At 57.6% G+C, this 15,992-nt stretch overlaps 2 protein-coding genes across 2 annotated transcripts; both read left to right on the top strand.

Moving 5' to 3' along the window:
• Nucleotides 1-4,709: 4,709 nt before the first annotated feature.
• NOB1 (NIN1 (RPN12) binding protein 1 homolog) lies at nt 4,710-7,590 on the top strand. Its single transcript, XM_087729277.1, has 9 exons — nt 4,710-5,019; nt 5,125-5,257; nt 5,348-5,481; nt 5,631-5,702; nt 6,000-6,137; nt 6,253-6,444; nt 6,540-6,637; nt 6,719-6,863; nt 7,131-7,590. The coding sequence occupies exons 1-9, from the start codon at nt 4,957-4,959 to the stop codon at nt 7,398-7,400; spliced, it is 1,245 nt and encodes a 414-aa protein (XP_087585403.1). The 5' UTR covers nt 4,710-4,956; the 3' UTR covers nt 7,401-7,590.
• Nucleotides 7,591-8,804: 1,214 nt separating this feature from the next.
• NQO1 (NAD(P)H quinone dehydrogenase 1) lies at nt 8,805-11,379 on the top strand. Its single transcript, XM_014057889.2, has 6 exons — nt 8,805-8,942; nt 9,127-9,291; nt 9,370-9,500; nt 9,722-9,835; nt 10,111-10,212; nt 10,675-11,379. The coding sequence occupies exons 1-6, from the start codon at nt 8,936-8,938 to the stop codon at nt 11,008-11,010; spliced, it is 855 nt and encodes a 284-aa protein (XP_013913364.2). The 5' UTR covers nt 8,805-8,935; the 3' UTR covers nt 11,011-11,379.
• Nucleotides 11,380-15,992: the final 4,613 nt, after the last annotated feature.

The following is a 15,992-nucleotide window of genomic DNA, read 5'->3' as shown; positions in this document are numbered from 1 at the left end:
CCGAGAGGAGGCCGCCTCTGCTCTCCGCCTGCAGGTTCAAGGTCATCGGCTTGTTCTCCACTGTGGGGGCGAAAGCCGTTGCCCATCAGCACCCACAAGGCCCGAGCCAGCTTCACCCCAGGGCTTCTCATCGGGCAGCTGGTTCTCCATCCCCCCCAAGAGCCTCCCCATCGCCTCCGAACGTTCCCTGCACCCCCCTCTGGGGCCAGCAGGAGCCCCACTGCTACCCGAGGCCAAACTCCAACTCCCCCCCCCCACTCAGAGGGAGCTCAGCCCTGGAGACGCCTCCTTTTATGCCACATAAAGACCTTTGACTTCTGCTCTGCCCCCCCCCCGGCAGCCCCCCTCCCCACTGCTGCCCCCTCGATCCTCTTTGCCCTCCACGAGGATGATGAGAGCCCCCTCTCCAAGCGGAGGACTCAGCGCATCCTAAGGAAAGCCCCACCGGTGGGCCCCATCAAGGCCAGAGCCCTCCAGTTGTCCCAGGGGGCTTCCCCAGAGGGGCTCCCAAGGCCAGCCTGGGCCTTGGATTGGCTTCCCTTGGCTGGGACTCCCATTGGGGGGGGATGCCAGTCTCCTCCTGAAAAAGGGCCCCCACGGACTGAGGAGGTGGGGGTGGGGAGAGGAACAGACGCCAGAAAAGAGGAGCTGGACTTGGGGGGGGGGCTGCCCCTTACAGAAAGGGGATTTGGTCTGGAGAGAAATGGAAAGGCTCTGAATTTGGGGCTGGGGAAAAGAGGTTCAGTGTTTGAAAAGTGTATATAGAAGCGCCTCAGAACTGCAACTAATCTCAAAGTAGAACATAAAAATTTCAAGAAAGGAAAAAAGGGAATTAGAACCATAATTTCTGAGTTACAAAACATGGGACTCCCTTTTTTAAACCGGCGGTCAGATTATCTTCTGGAAAACTGTTTTCAGGGTTGATTCTGTGTTTTAAGATCTGGAAATCCCATGGAAAAAGCTGGAGGGGCAGGGAGGGTCCCCAATGCCCAGTTTTCCAGGAGTCCTGCTGGAGGGGCTGCCCTCCCTGGCCAGAGGCAAGGCAGCTTCTGCTCAGCAGCCCCCCCCCCCTTGCATGCCATCACTCCCACACGGGGGGGGGGGGAGGGAGCTCCCAAATGCCCCTCGATACACCCTGAGAATGAGGAGCAGGACAAGGAGGACTCTGTCTCACCCCTCCACTGACTCCCCCAGAGCTTTTCCTTCCCCTCCCCTCCCAATACACACCCGCCCTGCTCCAGGTGCCCCCACCATCAGGAAAGCAACTGCCGCCCTGCCCCCCATCTGTGGGCAGGGCCTCCTCCCTGCCCATCCATGAGAGGCTCCTTAGGCCAGGCAGGAGAGGGAGACCCCTCCCCTTTCGGGCGAGAGAGCCAAGAGGCGCCTGCAAGGAGGGCCTGGAGGGGCCTGGGTGTCTTCAGATCCCTTCCCCTGCTCAGGCTGCAGAGGGCTGCCCGCCTCTCCCTCCCCTCTCCAGCCCAGAAGGGGCCAACAGGCAGCCTCAGACCCTGGGGGAGCTGCTGTAGGAGGGGGGGGGTTGGCAGGGCTCAGCTGGAGCCCAGGAAGGTCCCTTCCCAGCAGGGTCAAAGGCAGCTCCTGGGGGGGGGGGGGGGCTCTGTTGCCACAGAGTTTGGCCAGTCTGGTCCTTGCTTGAAGAAGGCCAAGCAGGAGATTCAGCAGTGGTCAGTCGTTGTTCCCATCAAGGGGCATTTCTTGGGCAGAGCCTGGCAGGAGGGACGGAGGAAGAGCCAGCCGCTCTTTCAGAGAGGATCCATTGGCCTCCCCCTCCTCACTCTCCCTCGCTGGGATAGGAAGTCCATTGGCTGCCCCGTTCCTGGGGTTAGGACAGGAGAACCCGCACCATTTCCCTTGGGCATGCAGGCCATGGAGTTGCCAGGTCTCCTCCGGGCCTCCCCATCGCCCAGCATCTCCCCCAGTCTGGGTTACAACCGCTGGGGAAGGCCAGAGCCCCGGGGCCCAGCGGCAGCCTTCCAAGCCTTTCCCTGCAGCTGAAGTCAGGCAAATCCCATCCTCCTCCTGCGTCCAGCACAATCGCTTCCCTTTGCTCCCCCAAATTGCCTTCCGCCTGACGAAAGGAGCATTGCAGCCCCAGAGAAGGACGGGCGGCTCAGGTGAGCAAGCAGCTGGCAAAAGGGGAGGCTCACCCCAGTGCTGCCCTCTGGCCCCAGCCACTAAGGGCGCCTCAGGAAGGGTGGCCCCCAAAGGCCCAGTGCTTGCAAGGGCACCCCAGGCTCCGTCCGACGCGGCTGCCCCAAGCGGCAAAGACCTCCAAGGCAGCAGGACCAGCAGCGCCAGGCAGGACGACGGGAGCCTCCACTCCCTGCTTCCTTTCAGCCCCGCCCCACTCGGGAGGCGGCTTCCTCTGCACGGGAGCCAGGGGGGAGGGGGGGAGTTGGGCCGAACAGACGGAGCCCTGTGCTGCCCCTGAATGGAGACCTTTATGCACCGCAGCTGCCAGGGCCACCCCAGGAACTGCCAAGGGGGGCAGCAGATGGCCAGCAGCCAGAGGAGGGACGGCCTCCGTCTCAGCAGCTGCTGCTGCCGCCATCGCCCCACTGCGGGCCTAGGAGGCCGCCCAGCCGCTCACAAGGTGGCCTTGTTCCTTTCCTGGCTGGGTGTTCCTGCTGCCAGGCCAGGAGGGCAGGGAGATACCTGGCCCCTTGCTCTGCTTCGGCACGCTGGGGAGGCTGACGGACGCCACTCCCAGCAGCTCATTGCGCAGGGTGTGGCAGCTCCAGAGCTTCAGATCCAGGTGGCTCTGAGAGGTGACATTCCTGGGAGAGAGAAGGACGGCGTGTTCAGCCCCTGCGACTGGCTGACAGGCAAAGCATTAGAAACAGGGGGAAACCTAAGCGGGGCCCAAGCGGAGCAGGCAGGAGCACCCGGCATTCTGCCCTTAAGAGGCAGCTGTGGCAGAGGAATCCCCACCCGGTCCTCCGGCGGATCTGCCTGGCAAGCCCCCAGGCCTCGGCCAGCAAGGGGCTGCTTCTATGGCGGGCAGCCCGGCTGGAGCGGGGATGTACGGCCGACGGAGCAATGCTCTCCCCCCACCCCAAGGCCTCAGGGTCCCCCCGGTCCTTACAGCACCAGGCTCTCATTCCAGAGCAGCTCGGAGCTCCCGGTCTGCTTCCCCGTTCTCTTGGCCTCGTTGGCGAGTCCGTCTGCCACTACCTCCACAAAGGAGGTGATGCGAGAGTGGCGGCCCTGGGCCTTGGGCTTTGCTGAAACAACTGTGGGGGGAAGGGACGGACGTGACTGTCCTCACTCATCCCGGCCTCTGCCCTGCCCCCCCCGCCCATCAAATAGGCCACCCTGCACACAGCCGGACCCCCCCTTTACGTGCCTGGCAGGATCCCAGGGCAAGGAGGCCCCCCAGCTTCTCCTTCAATTAACTGAAAGGGTTTAGACAAAGCAGGTCCCACAGGTGCAGAGTAACTACAGCCTCGAAGGGCCACAACGCCCAACTGAGGGAGAGCCCTCTAGGCCGAAGCTCCCTGGAGGAGGAGGAGGAGGGAGGGAGGGAGGGAGGGAGGGCAGCAGCACCAGGGCCTGGCCAGACTGTGCGAGGAGCCACTGGACTTTGGGAGCCCCCTAGTGGCGCTCAAGGGGCATGGCAAGCAGCTGGCCAGCCTGAAGGGGGTGCGGAGGGGCTCCCCCAACTATGCTGCCTCTGCACCAGGATGTGACCCTGGTTCCAAAGGACACGGAGTTAGAGGAGAGCGAGGAGAGAGCGAGGTTTTCAAGGTCACTAAGCAGGAAGAATAGACGCCACAGGCGTTTGTTCAAAGTGCAGGGAGCTTTGCAGATAGATTAGGGGAACTTTAAATAACGGGGTTCAGGGGAGGGGAGGGACAGACCCCGGGAAGGCCTAGCTGGGCTGGGCAGTCTGAGCTGCAGTGAAATGTCTCCCTGCACCCCGAAGCCATTACGGATGACTAGGTGGCTCAGTGGCTAAGACACTGAGTTGGTCAATAAGAAAGGTTGACACTTGGGCGGTTCGAATCCCTGGTACGGGTCTCCCGCGGCTGCATCCCGCTAGAACCCTTCAAGAGCAGTTCAGGAACCGCACCTGCCCTTAGGAAAGCCGCCAGGGGAGACCCTGGGCTGCCTCCAGCAGAAGAGACGGCAGCGTTTCCCCTTCCCTTTACAGCCGGAGGAGGACCAGAGCCGTTGCTGGCGAAGACCCCTGGCCGGGCAGGAGACGAGCCTTCCAGCCAAGAGCCGGAGGAGCAAAGCGGGACCCACCTTTCACCGTCAGCGGAGATTTCTCCCCAGGGAGCCCCTCGGAGGCCATCGCATCCTCAGCACCTGCAAGGTGACAGCGGGGCGCTTCAGCTCCAGGCAGGGACGGACGCAGAGCCTCCCCGCCGCCAAGAGACCGGCGGGCACCGGAGCCGCAACGCGGGGAAAGGGGAGCCCAGAGGGGGCGGCGAGGTCCCGGGGCGGCCGGCAAGAGGCGGAGGCGGCCACGGGGGCTCCGCTTGGCCCGGCGGGGTTGGCGGCTCTGGAGCCCGGAGGTTCCGAGGGGGCGGAAGAGGCCCCGCCTGGCTCTGCCGGGGCGAAGTCCGGGGAGGAGCGGCCCGGCGCGGTCAAGGCGGCGGGGAGCCGGCCGCGGAGTAGGGGCTCTCCCCCCGGGGTGGGGGGCGCCCTGCACGCATCCACCCGCCCGCCCGCCCACCTGCGGAGCGGCCGCCGCGACCTCCGGGGCCCCGGGGGGCTTCTGGACGGGGATTCCCGGCGCGGCTCCGGGACGCTTCCGCCTCTGGAGCCTGTCACGTGATGGCGGGTCACCCGGGCACGGCCGGATCAGCGAGCGGAGCATGGAGGAGCAGAGCGGCCGCATGAGTCGTGGAGGGGGGGGCACCCGGAAACCGCGGCACTTCCTCCGGCGCCAGTGCCGCTCTAGCGCGTCGCTGCTCTCTGGCCGGGCTCAGTATGGCGCCCGTGGAGCATCTCGTGGCCGACGCCAGCGCTTTCCTGCGGGCGGCGCCGCTCCAGGTAGCCCGGGCGGGCGGGGGGGGGGGCAGAGGGAGCGGGGGGGGACCTTCCTGCGGTGGGGGGGGAGCGCGGGGGAGGGGCCCGTCTCACCCGTTGTCCCCGCAGGAGATTGGCAGGCGCGTCTACACCACCCGGGAGGTGCTGGCGGAGATCCGGGACCGGGCGACGCGGCGGCGGCTGGCGGGGCTGCCCTTCGAGCTGCTCCTCCGGGATCCCTTCCCCGAGCATGTGCGGCTAGGTGAGTGACACCCCCCCCCCGCCTGCGCCCAACCCTCCCTCCCCCCCCCGCCGGCCCCCTGGAAAGCGCGTCCCCGTCTTGTGTCCGCAGTGAGCGAGTTCTCCAAGCAGACAGGGGACTTCCGCAGCCTCTCCGCCGCCGACATCCAGGTCCTGGCCCTGACGCTGCAGCTGGAGGCCGAGCATGGCGGCGGCCGCCCCCTGCGGACGGAGCCGCGGCCCCAGGTACCTCAGGCGCCGAGTGTCATGCCGCGCGGGTGCCTGTGAGGTGCCCTGCTGGTGGGAGGAGGGGGCTCGGTGGGGAAGGGGAGGCTGAGGCAGCTCCGCTCAAGGCCTGTCCCCGGTGCCCTCTCTCCCTGCCCCGGACTCTGCAGGTGCAGCTCAGCTTAACAAACCGTCACCCCGAAGCCCCGGTGGACGTTCCTGGCTTCCATGTCCCCCTCAAGGTAATTGTGGGAAGCAGCCCCTCCGGGTCTGGCGTGGGGGCAGAAGGGCCCGGAAGCAGCTTCCCTTCTGCTGATGGCTGTGGGAAGGAGCAGCGCTGGCCCCAACTGGCTGGGAGCCTCCTCCTTCCCACTAAGCCTTCCCAAAGACAGGCGGCTGGAGGATGCAGAGAAAGGGCTGCTGCTTCTTTGCCAGTTCCTGGGACAGCAGCTGCCTTGACTGACAGGCGTCCCAGGGAGGCTGCTGCACAGGCCCAGCATCGACTGAGATTCATTGTGTTTCTCACTTTCAACCCCCAGACAAAATGCCCAGGGAATGAGAGGATCCCTTTGGAAGCAGAAACAGATCCAGCAGATCCTACAGAGACCGAGTTTTCTTCTTTTCTGTTCTGGAGGAGCCCTCTGCCTAACATAGAGGAGGACTTGGAGGGCCTGTTGGTAAGAGATCCCCTGCCTCCCTTCCCTCGTGGCTGTGTGACTGGACACGGGGGGGGGGATTCCTTGACTCAGGGGGCTTGACAGAGACCCTGCCCAATTGGTCCCTCCTTCGCAGAAAGCAGACCCTCTTCTGTTGGAGACGGGGGACCTTGAAGGCCAGGAGAGTAGTGAGGAGGAGGAGGAGAGCGGCACGGAGGACGGCTGGATCACGCCAAGGAACATTGAGCAGATCCAGAAGAGCACTTGCTGGGGGAGCGAGCCTGCCGAGGTGCAGGTCGGCTGCATCACCACCGACTTTGCTATGCAGGCAAGCGGACGAGACCAGGCAGCCCCGTTCACCCCCGCTGGGCCTCGCCGTGCTCCGATGCCCCCCCTGACTTGCCTTTTCCCTCCCTCCCCCAGAACGTTCTGATGCAGATGGGGCTACATGTGCTGGCGTTCAACGGCCTGCTGATCCAGCACGCCCGCAGCTACATCCTGCGTTGCCACGGTTGCTTCAGGTAGGTGGTTTGCAAGCGCACAGGCTGACTCCTGGCTGGGAAGCCATGGGGCATCCACGGGGCTGATGTGCTGCTCTCTAGGACGACCTCAAACATGACCCGGCTTTTCTGCCCCCACTGTGGGAACAAGACTCTGAAGAAAGTGGCCGTGACGGTGAAAGACGATGGCAGCTTCCACTTGCATTTTTCCCAGAACCCCAAAGTCCTGAACCCACGGGGTCTCCGGGTGAGTGCTCCCTACTGGTGGTCTGCTTCCCCTGCCCTTTCCCCTGTAGCAGGGGCTGCCGATGCGCTAATCTGCCTCTCCTCTACTGCCCCCCCCCCGAAGTGCTGGGGGGGGGGAGCAGCCGAGCTACCTTAGGCAGCCGTTCCCTGCTCGCCAGCCGCACGCCAGAGAACCGGTTGGGCCGGTCAAGGGTGCCCAGGGCCTCTGCAGCCCAGGGAAGGTCATGGCCTCCATGGGGGTAACGGCCTGCCGGGCTTGTCTCCACAGCACTCCCTGCCAGCTCCACAAGGAGGCAAGCATGCCAGTAACCCCCACCTGACAGAGGACCAGCGCTTCCCCCAGCAGCGGCTCTCCCGCAAGGCCAGGCAGAAGACCAAGGCCTTTGACCCGGATTATGTGGCTGGAGTTTCTCCCTTTGCTGAGCACGACATTCACAGCCGGGCAGCCAATCTGCAGATCCGGGATACAGCACTGGGTGCGGGCAGGAGGCGCCTGAACCCGAACATGAGTCGCAAGAAGTTTATGAAAAGCAAGTGAGGGAGAGGGCAGATTCAGCCCTTCGGCTGTGGGCGAAAGTGAGGCATTGTGAGGCAATCCAGGAAGGGCTGCAGGAAAAGTTGTCTTGGACTCTCGAGAAGCAGAGCAGCAGCATTTGGAATAAACCTTGGCTTTCCTTCAATTATGGCTGTTTCTTAGATGTCGAGAAAATAAATTTGGCTTCTTTCAAGTGATGCTTGGTGTAGCTGATATAACCTTTTCCCTATAGAGACCCTTCTCTAGTTCCCCCTGTGGTTGGACAGTCCAAGCAGCCGAGAGGTCCTACTTTTTCCTTCCTTTTGTTCACCAGGAACCCAGAATGGATTTGGAAGGCTGGAGATGGGCCGGTTTTGTGCTACTTTCCTTCCAAGATGCTTCAGCGTAGCTGTTGAAGACTAAAGTGCGCTTCATCTGTCAAATGGGCACCTCGGCTTTCCTAACACCTGATGCCGGCAGCCTCCCTTTGGGGTTCGGGCTCTAAGCAGGCATATGATGAAACAATTCTTCTGGGAGGACACATTTGTTTGTCCTACACTCTTTGATTTTCTCCCTTGAGGGATCATTGCAAACTGAAGAAAGGAATTAAAATTTCTTCTTCCAGGAGGGTTTCCTGTGAAAGAGAATCTTTCGCAAGCTTGCTGTATTTCAGCAGCCGCAGGGGGTTAAATGCACAGAACCTGGAAGAGCCAGTGTGCTTTTTGGAACACACTAATGCCCAGTTGCCTGAGCTGGCATGCTGGCCTTTGAACTCCGCAACCCCTTCAGCCCCAAAACCAAAACTCTGCACCTTGCTTTTCTTCTGACTGGGGTCTCATATGAGCCCAGGCCACAGAGCCCACCAGCATTGGCAGCAAAACTGGTAGGGCTTTGTGTGGGCCACTCCATTCTCCTGGGGGGCTCCGCACTGCTTTGGCTCCTTTCCAAGGACCCCACCCCGTCACCAGACAAGCCTAGCAGGGTTTCCTGCCTCCTGCTCTGGGCCTATAGGGAGGAATATACGGACACCTATATGGGACAACCTGTATGGAAACCAGGCAGCAGGGATGTTTCAGTGGGTGGAAGGCTGTGGGGGCCGGTGGGTGGGTGGGGCAGCCAGAGCAGGGCCAGCCTTTAGCTGGCAGGAAGCCACCTGTTTGTGGTGGACAAGGCTCCTCTGGGGCTTCTCCTGTTGTGGATACCAGCAAGGTTGCCACGGGGCCTGCCATCCTCCTTTTAATGCGCCCGGAGCAGGTGCCCCTGGTCGAAGGAGAGACAGACGGTGGGGTCGCAGCTGGGAGCCGGCGATTGAGACGATTGGCAGCGGCACTCCAGGAGCCGGTCCAGCCTGAGAGCGGAGGGCCGGAGCTGAGGAAGGGGCCGCCCAGCCGCCGAGGCGCGGTGGGCAGCGCCGCCCCCAAAGGCCGGCGGTCGAGACCGAGGCGGGGCCTGCTGGACCACTTTCGCCCGTTGGACCCCGACGCGCTGCTTCTCTCCGTCGCCGGCAGCTGCTCGTCCGCTCGCTCGTCCTGCCGCCGCGGTGCCGTCGATCCCCACCCATGGCCGGTAAGTCTCCCTCGCCCGGCCGCCGCCCCTCCGGAGCTCCGCCGCGCAGGTAGCGCCGGGTCTGGTCTGGTCGGGAGGGTCTGGTCCGGCGGGCTCCTGCTCTGCCCGGGGCGCCGCTCCTCTCTCGGGGGGAGCCGAGCCAGGCGGCGCCTTCCTCCTCCTCCTCCTCCTCCTCTCCCGGCAGCGAGACGGGCGCTGATCGTGCTGGCCCACCAGGAACCGGGCTCCTTCAACCACGCCTTGCAGCGGGCGGCCGTCGAGGTGCTGGAGAGCGGCGGCTGGAGCGTGGCCGTCTCCGACCTCTACGCGCAGCACTTCCAGCCGGTCCTGTCGCGCGCGGACTTCGCCGGTAAGCGCCCCCCGCCCGGCCGCCCCCCCTGCCCGGCCGCTCTCTCCGCCGCCTCCTAACCTCCGCTCGACCCCGCAGGCGACCCCGACGACCCGCGCAACCTCAACTACGCGAAGGAGGCCGGGCTGGCCTGGGAGGAAGGCCGCCTTAGCAGCGACATCCTGGGCGAGGTGGAGAAGCTGGAGGCCGCTGACCTCGTCATCTTCCAGGTGGGCGCCCGTCGTCTGCCCAAAGTCCGGTCTCTGCCCCGCGCGGCTGGCGCGTCTCCCGGCTGACGCTCCGGCGCCGTTCTAGCCGATGCCCCCGGGCGGAGCGCTTCGTCGAGCCGCCTTCTTTGGGGTTGGGAGAGGTCAGAGCCAGGCCAGGCCGGATCCCGCCCGGGGCCCTCAGCGGCGCCCTGGTGGTGAGCCCGGCTCTGCTTGCCTTCCAGTTCCCTCTGCATTGGTTCGGCCTCCCGGCCATCCTGAAAGGCTGGTTCGATCGCATCCTCATCCAGGGCTTTGCCTACTCCTACGGCGCTATGTACGACCAGGGGCCCTTCCAGGTAGGCGGCTGCGGGGGAGCAGCTCCACTCCCCACCCTAGGCTGAAATGGGGGTCAGCAGGCCACACAAACCCAACTGGCATCTTGCTGCCCCCCCGTTGCTTTCTGGCCATCGCAAAGGGCCCCTCATGCTGGCCCTGAGCCCCCCGTGCCCTCTGTTGCTGGGGGGAACATGGCAGAAGCCCCAACACACACACACACACAGAGGCAGCAGTGGTGGTGACAGGCCCCTGCTGGCCCCTCTCCTTGGCCTGACTGTCCTTTGCTTGCCTGCAGAAGAAGAAGGCCGTGCTGTCCTTCACCACTGCTGGGATGGGCTCCATGTACACCCCAGCGGGCATCAATGGAGACATTAACATCATGCTCTGGCCGATACAGGTGAGGGAAGAAGACCAGGGGCCCAATCTTGGCAACAGCTCACTTCCTGCACTGAGGATGGGGATGCTGCTTAGTGCCTTGTTGAAATGCGGCCTCTGGAGAGTCTCCTGCATTTCTAAGGTTTGTGTGCAGTCCGGAGTCCCTGGAGGGAGGGCTCCCAAGGGCAGAGAGAAATTCTGATATGCAGGAAGAGGGCCAAAATGGACATGCACGCAGGGCAGGCTCCAGCATTTCACAAGGTATTATCTGGTAATTCTGTTGATTTAATCTCTGGCAAGATTTGTTTGTAAATAAACTACTCCGAAGTCATAGAACAGCAGAAGGGCCTTGTGTTGGCCTTGGTCCTGTGGGCCTGGCAAGGCGTTCAGGTACAGGTGCTTCCTCCAAGGCCAAATGCCAAGACGGTGCAATTTGCCTGGCTCCCGGCGAGCTTTATGGCCCCTCCTGTTCTCACCCATGCAGAGTGGCACCCTTCATTTCTGCGGCTTCCAAGTCTTGGCTCCCCAGATTGCTTTCAGCATCGGCCAGCGCACTCCGGAGGACGTCCGTTCCCAAATCCTGGAGGACTGGAAGAAGAGACTGGCAACCATCTGGGAAGAGAAGCCCCTCCGCTTTGCCCCAAACTGCCTTTTTGAGCTGAATCCGGCTCAGGGCTTTGTGCTGAAGGAAGATGTCAGGGAAGAGCAGGAAAGGGAGCCCTACGGGCTGACTGTGGGCCAGCACCTGGGGAAGCCATTCCCACCAGACAGCCAAGTCAAGGCCCAGGAGAAGCGACTGTCCCGTTGGGAAGCTGTGTAGGGTTGCAATGTGGCCATGAGCCCTTCTCCCCCTCCCCTAGAAATCAGCCGGTGCAGGGAAAGGGGCCCCTCCGCAACAGGGCCTAGTTAAGACAATGGGGGGGGGTCTTTCAGGCTCTTTCTCTTGGTGGTGGAATTGGGGGCTTCCATTGCCTGGAAGGGCTGCTGGCCACGGGGTCAGAGGGGTCTGCTAGCCTTGCTTCAGCACTTGTGTGCCTAAACCCCGGGGGCCTTTTCACGTATTTAGGGGGCTGTTGGTGCCTGCTTTTAATCTGTCAGAAGTTGGGTCCGAAGTGATCGTTGCCCCTCCTCCTCCTCCCCCCCTCTGTAAGTGTTCTTTGTGAAATAAAAGCCCTGAATGTGGACCTTACGCCAATCTCCAGTGGTTAATTTGCCAGACTGAAACACGGTTATGCACTCCACAATAGCTACAGGTAGTCCTTGAGTTACGACAGTCCATTTAGTGACTGTTCAAAGTTACAACAACACTGAAAAAAGCGACATGACTGTTTTTCACGTGATCAAAACTCAGATACTTGGCCATTGGTTCGTATTTATGACGGTCACAGTATATCCCGGGATCATGAGATCACCTTTCTCACCGCTCCGATAAGCAAAGTCAATGGGGAATCCAGATCCACTTAATAACCATGTTACCAATTTAACAAATGCAATGATTCACTTAATAACTGTGGCAAGAAGAGTCGTGAAATGGAGCAAACCCATTTAACGAATGTTTCACTTAGCAACGTAAATGATGGGCTCAATTGTGGTTGTAACTCGAGGACTACCTGTAGTGCCGTTTTCCAAATAAGCAGCTTACATTGAGGCCAATCGAGGCAACCCGATTCTCTTTCATTCACGTCTGTAGTCGTAGGCTGCTTTAGAAATGGCCGTGAGCCTTACCGAAGAGACAAGCACAGCTCAAGAAGCAGAGAAAAGTCCCTTTAGTTGTGGGAGACACATCAGGTCGACTGACTCAGGTATCAGAGTGCAGAATTAATAAGAGGACACGAATGCAGTGGTGAGATTACACTTTGTGTGGCCACTGTGATCACAACTAAAACCTCTGTGCCCAAAGTGCATCTTGGGGCATTCCCATTCCTATTAGGGGTCATCACGACCATTTCTCAGTCTGCTCCCCATAGAACAGAGCAAAAAGTTCCACCTCTGCTGGCAGCTGCCAAGTTGAAAGGCAAATGCAGGCCAAGTTCAGAAGATCACGAAGACTTCACTCCCGCATAAAGCTCTCCCTCCCCCACCCCACTTTGCCAAGACAGAAATCTGCACTTCCCGGGATAAGAACTTCCAAGCCATCTCGAAATTTGTTGAGGAACACCAAGTATGCAGCCCCAAGTGGCAGCCAGCTGGAGAAGCTGAGTGCAACCGAGAAAACGAGGCTCTGGAATGGGTGAGATGTCCATGCGCTGAGCCTCTTCCTGCAGCCCCTGTTCTTTGGAAGGCCCTTTGCAAAACTCGGGGAATGAATGCTGTTAAACGGGAGACGTTGGAAAGAACAGCACAAGAGTTACACACTGTGAAATGAAAACTTTCAAAGTTTTATTCTGGACTGCAGCTGTGTACAGAAATATAGTTGCAAGTATACAAATGTCCCAATTGAAGCAAAATATCTCTTTAATATCCAACAGGTTATCACAGAAGAGCTAAAAAAACAAATGCAAATGAAGGAAACCCCACCCCCAGCCCCTTCAATAGAACAAATTGAAAATTGGTTATCAGTGCTCTGAGAAACCCACCGACACAAAAGCCAGGGAGACACAAACGCACAAAGGGCCAAATGAGGCTACATTCACATTGCAGGATCCGGAAGGGGCTGCTCAAGGGCTGCTTGATCTCTACCCAAAGCCAAGCAGGAACGCAGGAAACAAGGGGAAGGAAAGCAGGGGGACTCCGGGAGAAGGCAAAGCCTGGGCCCGCCCTGTTTCCCATGAGCCACGCAGCTCCCCTTGCAAGGTGGCCCCCACACTGGAGAAGCTGGGGCAGAGAGATGGAGGGAGAGCCTCTTCAGCATTCCCAAAGCTTTTGGCTCCAAGGAGACTCCATTCCCATGGAGGGAGCCTGACCCCCCACAAGCCGACAGCCCAAATACAACAGCCGAAACCGTCTGCTGCATATATGGGGCAGAGGGGAAGGGAGGACCAGAGCTTTGGCTATTGCTTCAGGACATGCAGAAAAAGAATGTGGGGCTTTGGGAAACTGCCTGCTTACTATGACTAAATCAGAAGCTGCCTACAATGATTGGGGACCCACCTGTGAGTGACTGTTTCTTTCAGACTGAGAAAAAAAGGGGTGTGTGTGTGTGTGTGTGTGTGTCTTTGAGTCAGTCTTGACTCCTGGCAAGTGCCTAGACAAATCCCTGCAGTTTTCTTAGCAATATTCCATTTGTGGTTTGTCTCTGCCTTCTCCTGAGGTCTGAATGAGAGAGATTAGCCCAAAGTCATCTAGCTGGCTTTTTAACCTGGAACTAGAACTCACAATCTCCAATTTCTAGCCAGAAATCTTAATCACTACAGCAAATGTGCAAAAAGTTTTTTTTTTTTAATTTGCCTCTTCAGAACCTTGCTGCCTCTTATACTCCGGTGCATCTTATACTCTGAAAAATAAGGTATATGAAGAAATGGCTAACAACTGATCTCAGAGGGATAAAACTTTCAATGGTTTGGATCTGTACAGCTAATGGGGATAAAAAGCCAAGTATGAACTCTAAAAATATAAATTGGAATTAGAAATTGAGTTGTACAGAAATGAAGAATACGTGATAGGAAAAATGTCTCTGGAGATTCTCAGTCATCCAGGTCACAGGTGTCCCAAAGGTGCTTTTTCAAGAGGCAGCCGGGACTTTTGGGTGTCCAGTTGCCGCTTGAAAAAAGGACCTTTGGGATAATAGGAAAAATGTATAAACGTTTCTTAAGATTTGAAACGGAAGATGAACAAGTTGAAGATTGTATGACAAAATGGTCTGTTAATTTGGGGTGTAACATATTGGGAGAAAATCTGGGCAATTGGTGTTAAATTTACATTATGTTATAAAACTAAGGGATTTTTTAAATAAAATGATTATTGATATATGACACCAGGCAAGTTATCAAAAAATATAAAAGTATTTCAAAGTAGTGTTAGAAATGTTAAAAACATGAAAGGATATTTTATCATGCATGATGGACTTGTGAGAAAGCCAATAAAACTTTGCATACAAATTCACACAATGATGCAAAGAATCCTAAAACATTACTACTTCAAAGAAACTAGAATGCTCTTTATTCAGTCTTATGGAAAATGAATCAGAAAAAAACTCACAGCAGACGGATCTCATAGATGGTAATTGCAGCAAGATTATCATAAGCACAACTTTGCAATGGAAGGTTAATGAAATCCCCACAGTGGAGGAATGGATTGTGAATATGTCAGAATTTGCAGAAATGGTAAAACTGACCTACAGTATTTAGTCATTAAAAAAAAAGTTTTTTTGAATGACTGGAAACCTCATGAACTTTTTGCTGAAAGAAGAAATGAAACTATGGTTTATGGGTTTGAGGATGAAGCCAGGCGTGGACTAAATAAGGGACTGAGGGATTATTTATTTATCTATTTATTTCTTTTGTATGCCGCCCACTCTCAAAAAGACTCAGGACGACTTACAATAAAAGGGAGGGGGGATATAAAAAAATAAAACAAAACAACAGTTTAAAATTACACAACATTCACAAACCTGAAGTGGGGCTGGATAGTTCAACAGCCCCAGGCCTGCCGGAACAGCCAGGTCTTAGTCGCTTTGCGGAAGGCCGGAAGGGTAGTAAGGGTCCGGATCTCAACGGGGAGATCGTTCCAGAGGGGCGGAGCAGCTACAGAGAAGGCCCTCCCCCAGGGGGGTCGCCAGCCGACATTGACCAGCTGATGGAATCCGGAGGAGGCCTAGTCTGTGGGATCTAATCGGTCTGTGGGAGGTAATTGGCAATATACATTTTATGATATATCTAAGGAGGGATTATTAAAGCAACTATCTGTTGAAAAGAAAATTCATTAAATTCTTTTCTTTTTTTCATTTCTTGCACTTTCCTTTTTCTTTATTCTACAGGTAGTCCTCAATTTACGACCACAACTGAGGCTAGAATTTCCATTGCCAAGAATGGCAACTGTTAAGTGAATCACACCCAATTTTACCAACGTTTCTGCCGTGGTTGTGGAGCCAATCACACAGTTGTTAACTGAACCTGTCTTCCCCCATTGACGCTGCTTGTCAGATCTCGAACGGCCGTCCCTCCACCCTGGGATGCTGGAACCAGCAGCTCCACACGCCAGTTGCCAGTGCTAGGATTTTGATCACGTGACCACGGTAAGTGTGAGGATCCGTTGTAAATCACTTTTTTCAGTGTTGTTGTAACTTCGGTCACTAAAAGAAAGGATGTAAATCAAGGACTACCTGTATGGGAAAATTCTTAATATAAACTTTAATAAAGGGGATGTGTCAGACCTGGAAGCCATCTTTTACACTGGGCCGTCAGAACCCTGACGCTGTATTTGAAAAGACTATACTTTCTTTTAAACTGTAATCTTCTTCCTGGGGCTTGTATCCATGAACCTTGACTTGATTCTACAAACGAATCCCATAATCTCTGCTTTAGCATAAAAGGCAGGGGCCCTCTCCCACAGGAAAAGATGGGTCCTTCTCCTACGATAGCCTTCTTGTGTATTTTAATTACGTGTATTGTGTTTGTATCCCCTTTCCCCTTTTGAGTTGTTCGCCGCCCTGAGTCCCTCCCGGAGAAGGGCGGCATACAAATAAATTAAATCTTAATCTTAATCTCTCACATTCCTTGTGCCGGTGCCCTGAAAACAGCCAGGTGGGGAATGCAGCCTTTGCTGGGTTGCTGAAGCAGCCAGGTGCAGGAGGGGTTGCCAAGGGAAGCTCTCCTTACTCCGCCCCCTTTGCCCACAGAAAGCAGGAGCAAAGATGTAGGACCA

This window comes from Thamnophis sirtalis, unplaced genomic scaffold (genome assembly GCF_051295495.1).
Source record: "Thamnophis sirtalis isolate CommonGarterSnake01/CBP01778 unplaced genomic scaffold, rThaSir2_p1.2 scaffold_14, whole genome shotgun sequence".
NCBI lineage: Eukaryota > Metazoa > Chordata > Lepidosauria > Squamata > Natricidae > Thamnophis > Thamnophis sirtalis.
This window is presented reverse-complemented; position numbering and strand designations above follow the sequence as displayed.

Excerpts from the sequence above, each read along its gene's own strand:
- NOB1 (XM_087729277.1), top strand. The coding sequence starts at position 4,957 with ATGGCGCCCGTGGAGCATCTCGTGGCCGACGCCAGCGCTTTCCTGCGG. Across the intron at positions 5,703-5,999 it reads GCTTCCATGTCCCCCTCAAG|ACAAAATGCCCAGGGAATGA; the intron begins GTAATTGTGGGA and ends TTCAACCCCCAG. Across the intron at positions 6,138-6,252 it reads AGGACTTGGAGGGCCTGTTG|AAAGCAGACCCTCTTCTGTT; the intron begins GTAAGAGATCCC and ends CCTCCTTCGCAG.
- NQO1 (XM_014057889.2), top strand. Across the intron at positions 9,501-9,721 it reads CTGACCTCGTCATCTTCCAG|TTCCCTCTGCATTGGTTCGG; the intron begins GTGGGCGCCCGT and ends CTTGCCTTCCAG. Across the intron at positions 9,836-10,110 it reads ACGACCAGGGGCCCTTCCAG|AAGAAGAAGGCCGTGCTGTC; the intron begins GTAGGCGGCTGC and ends GCTTGCCTGCAG.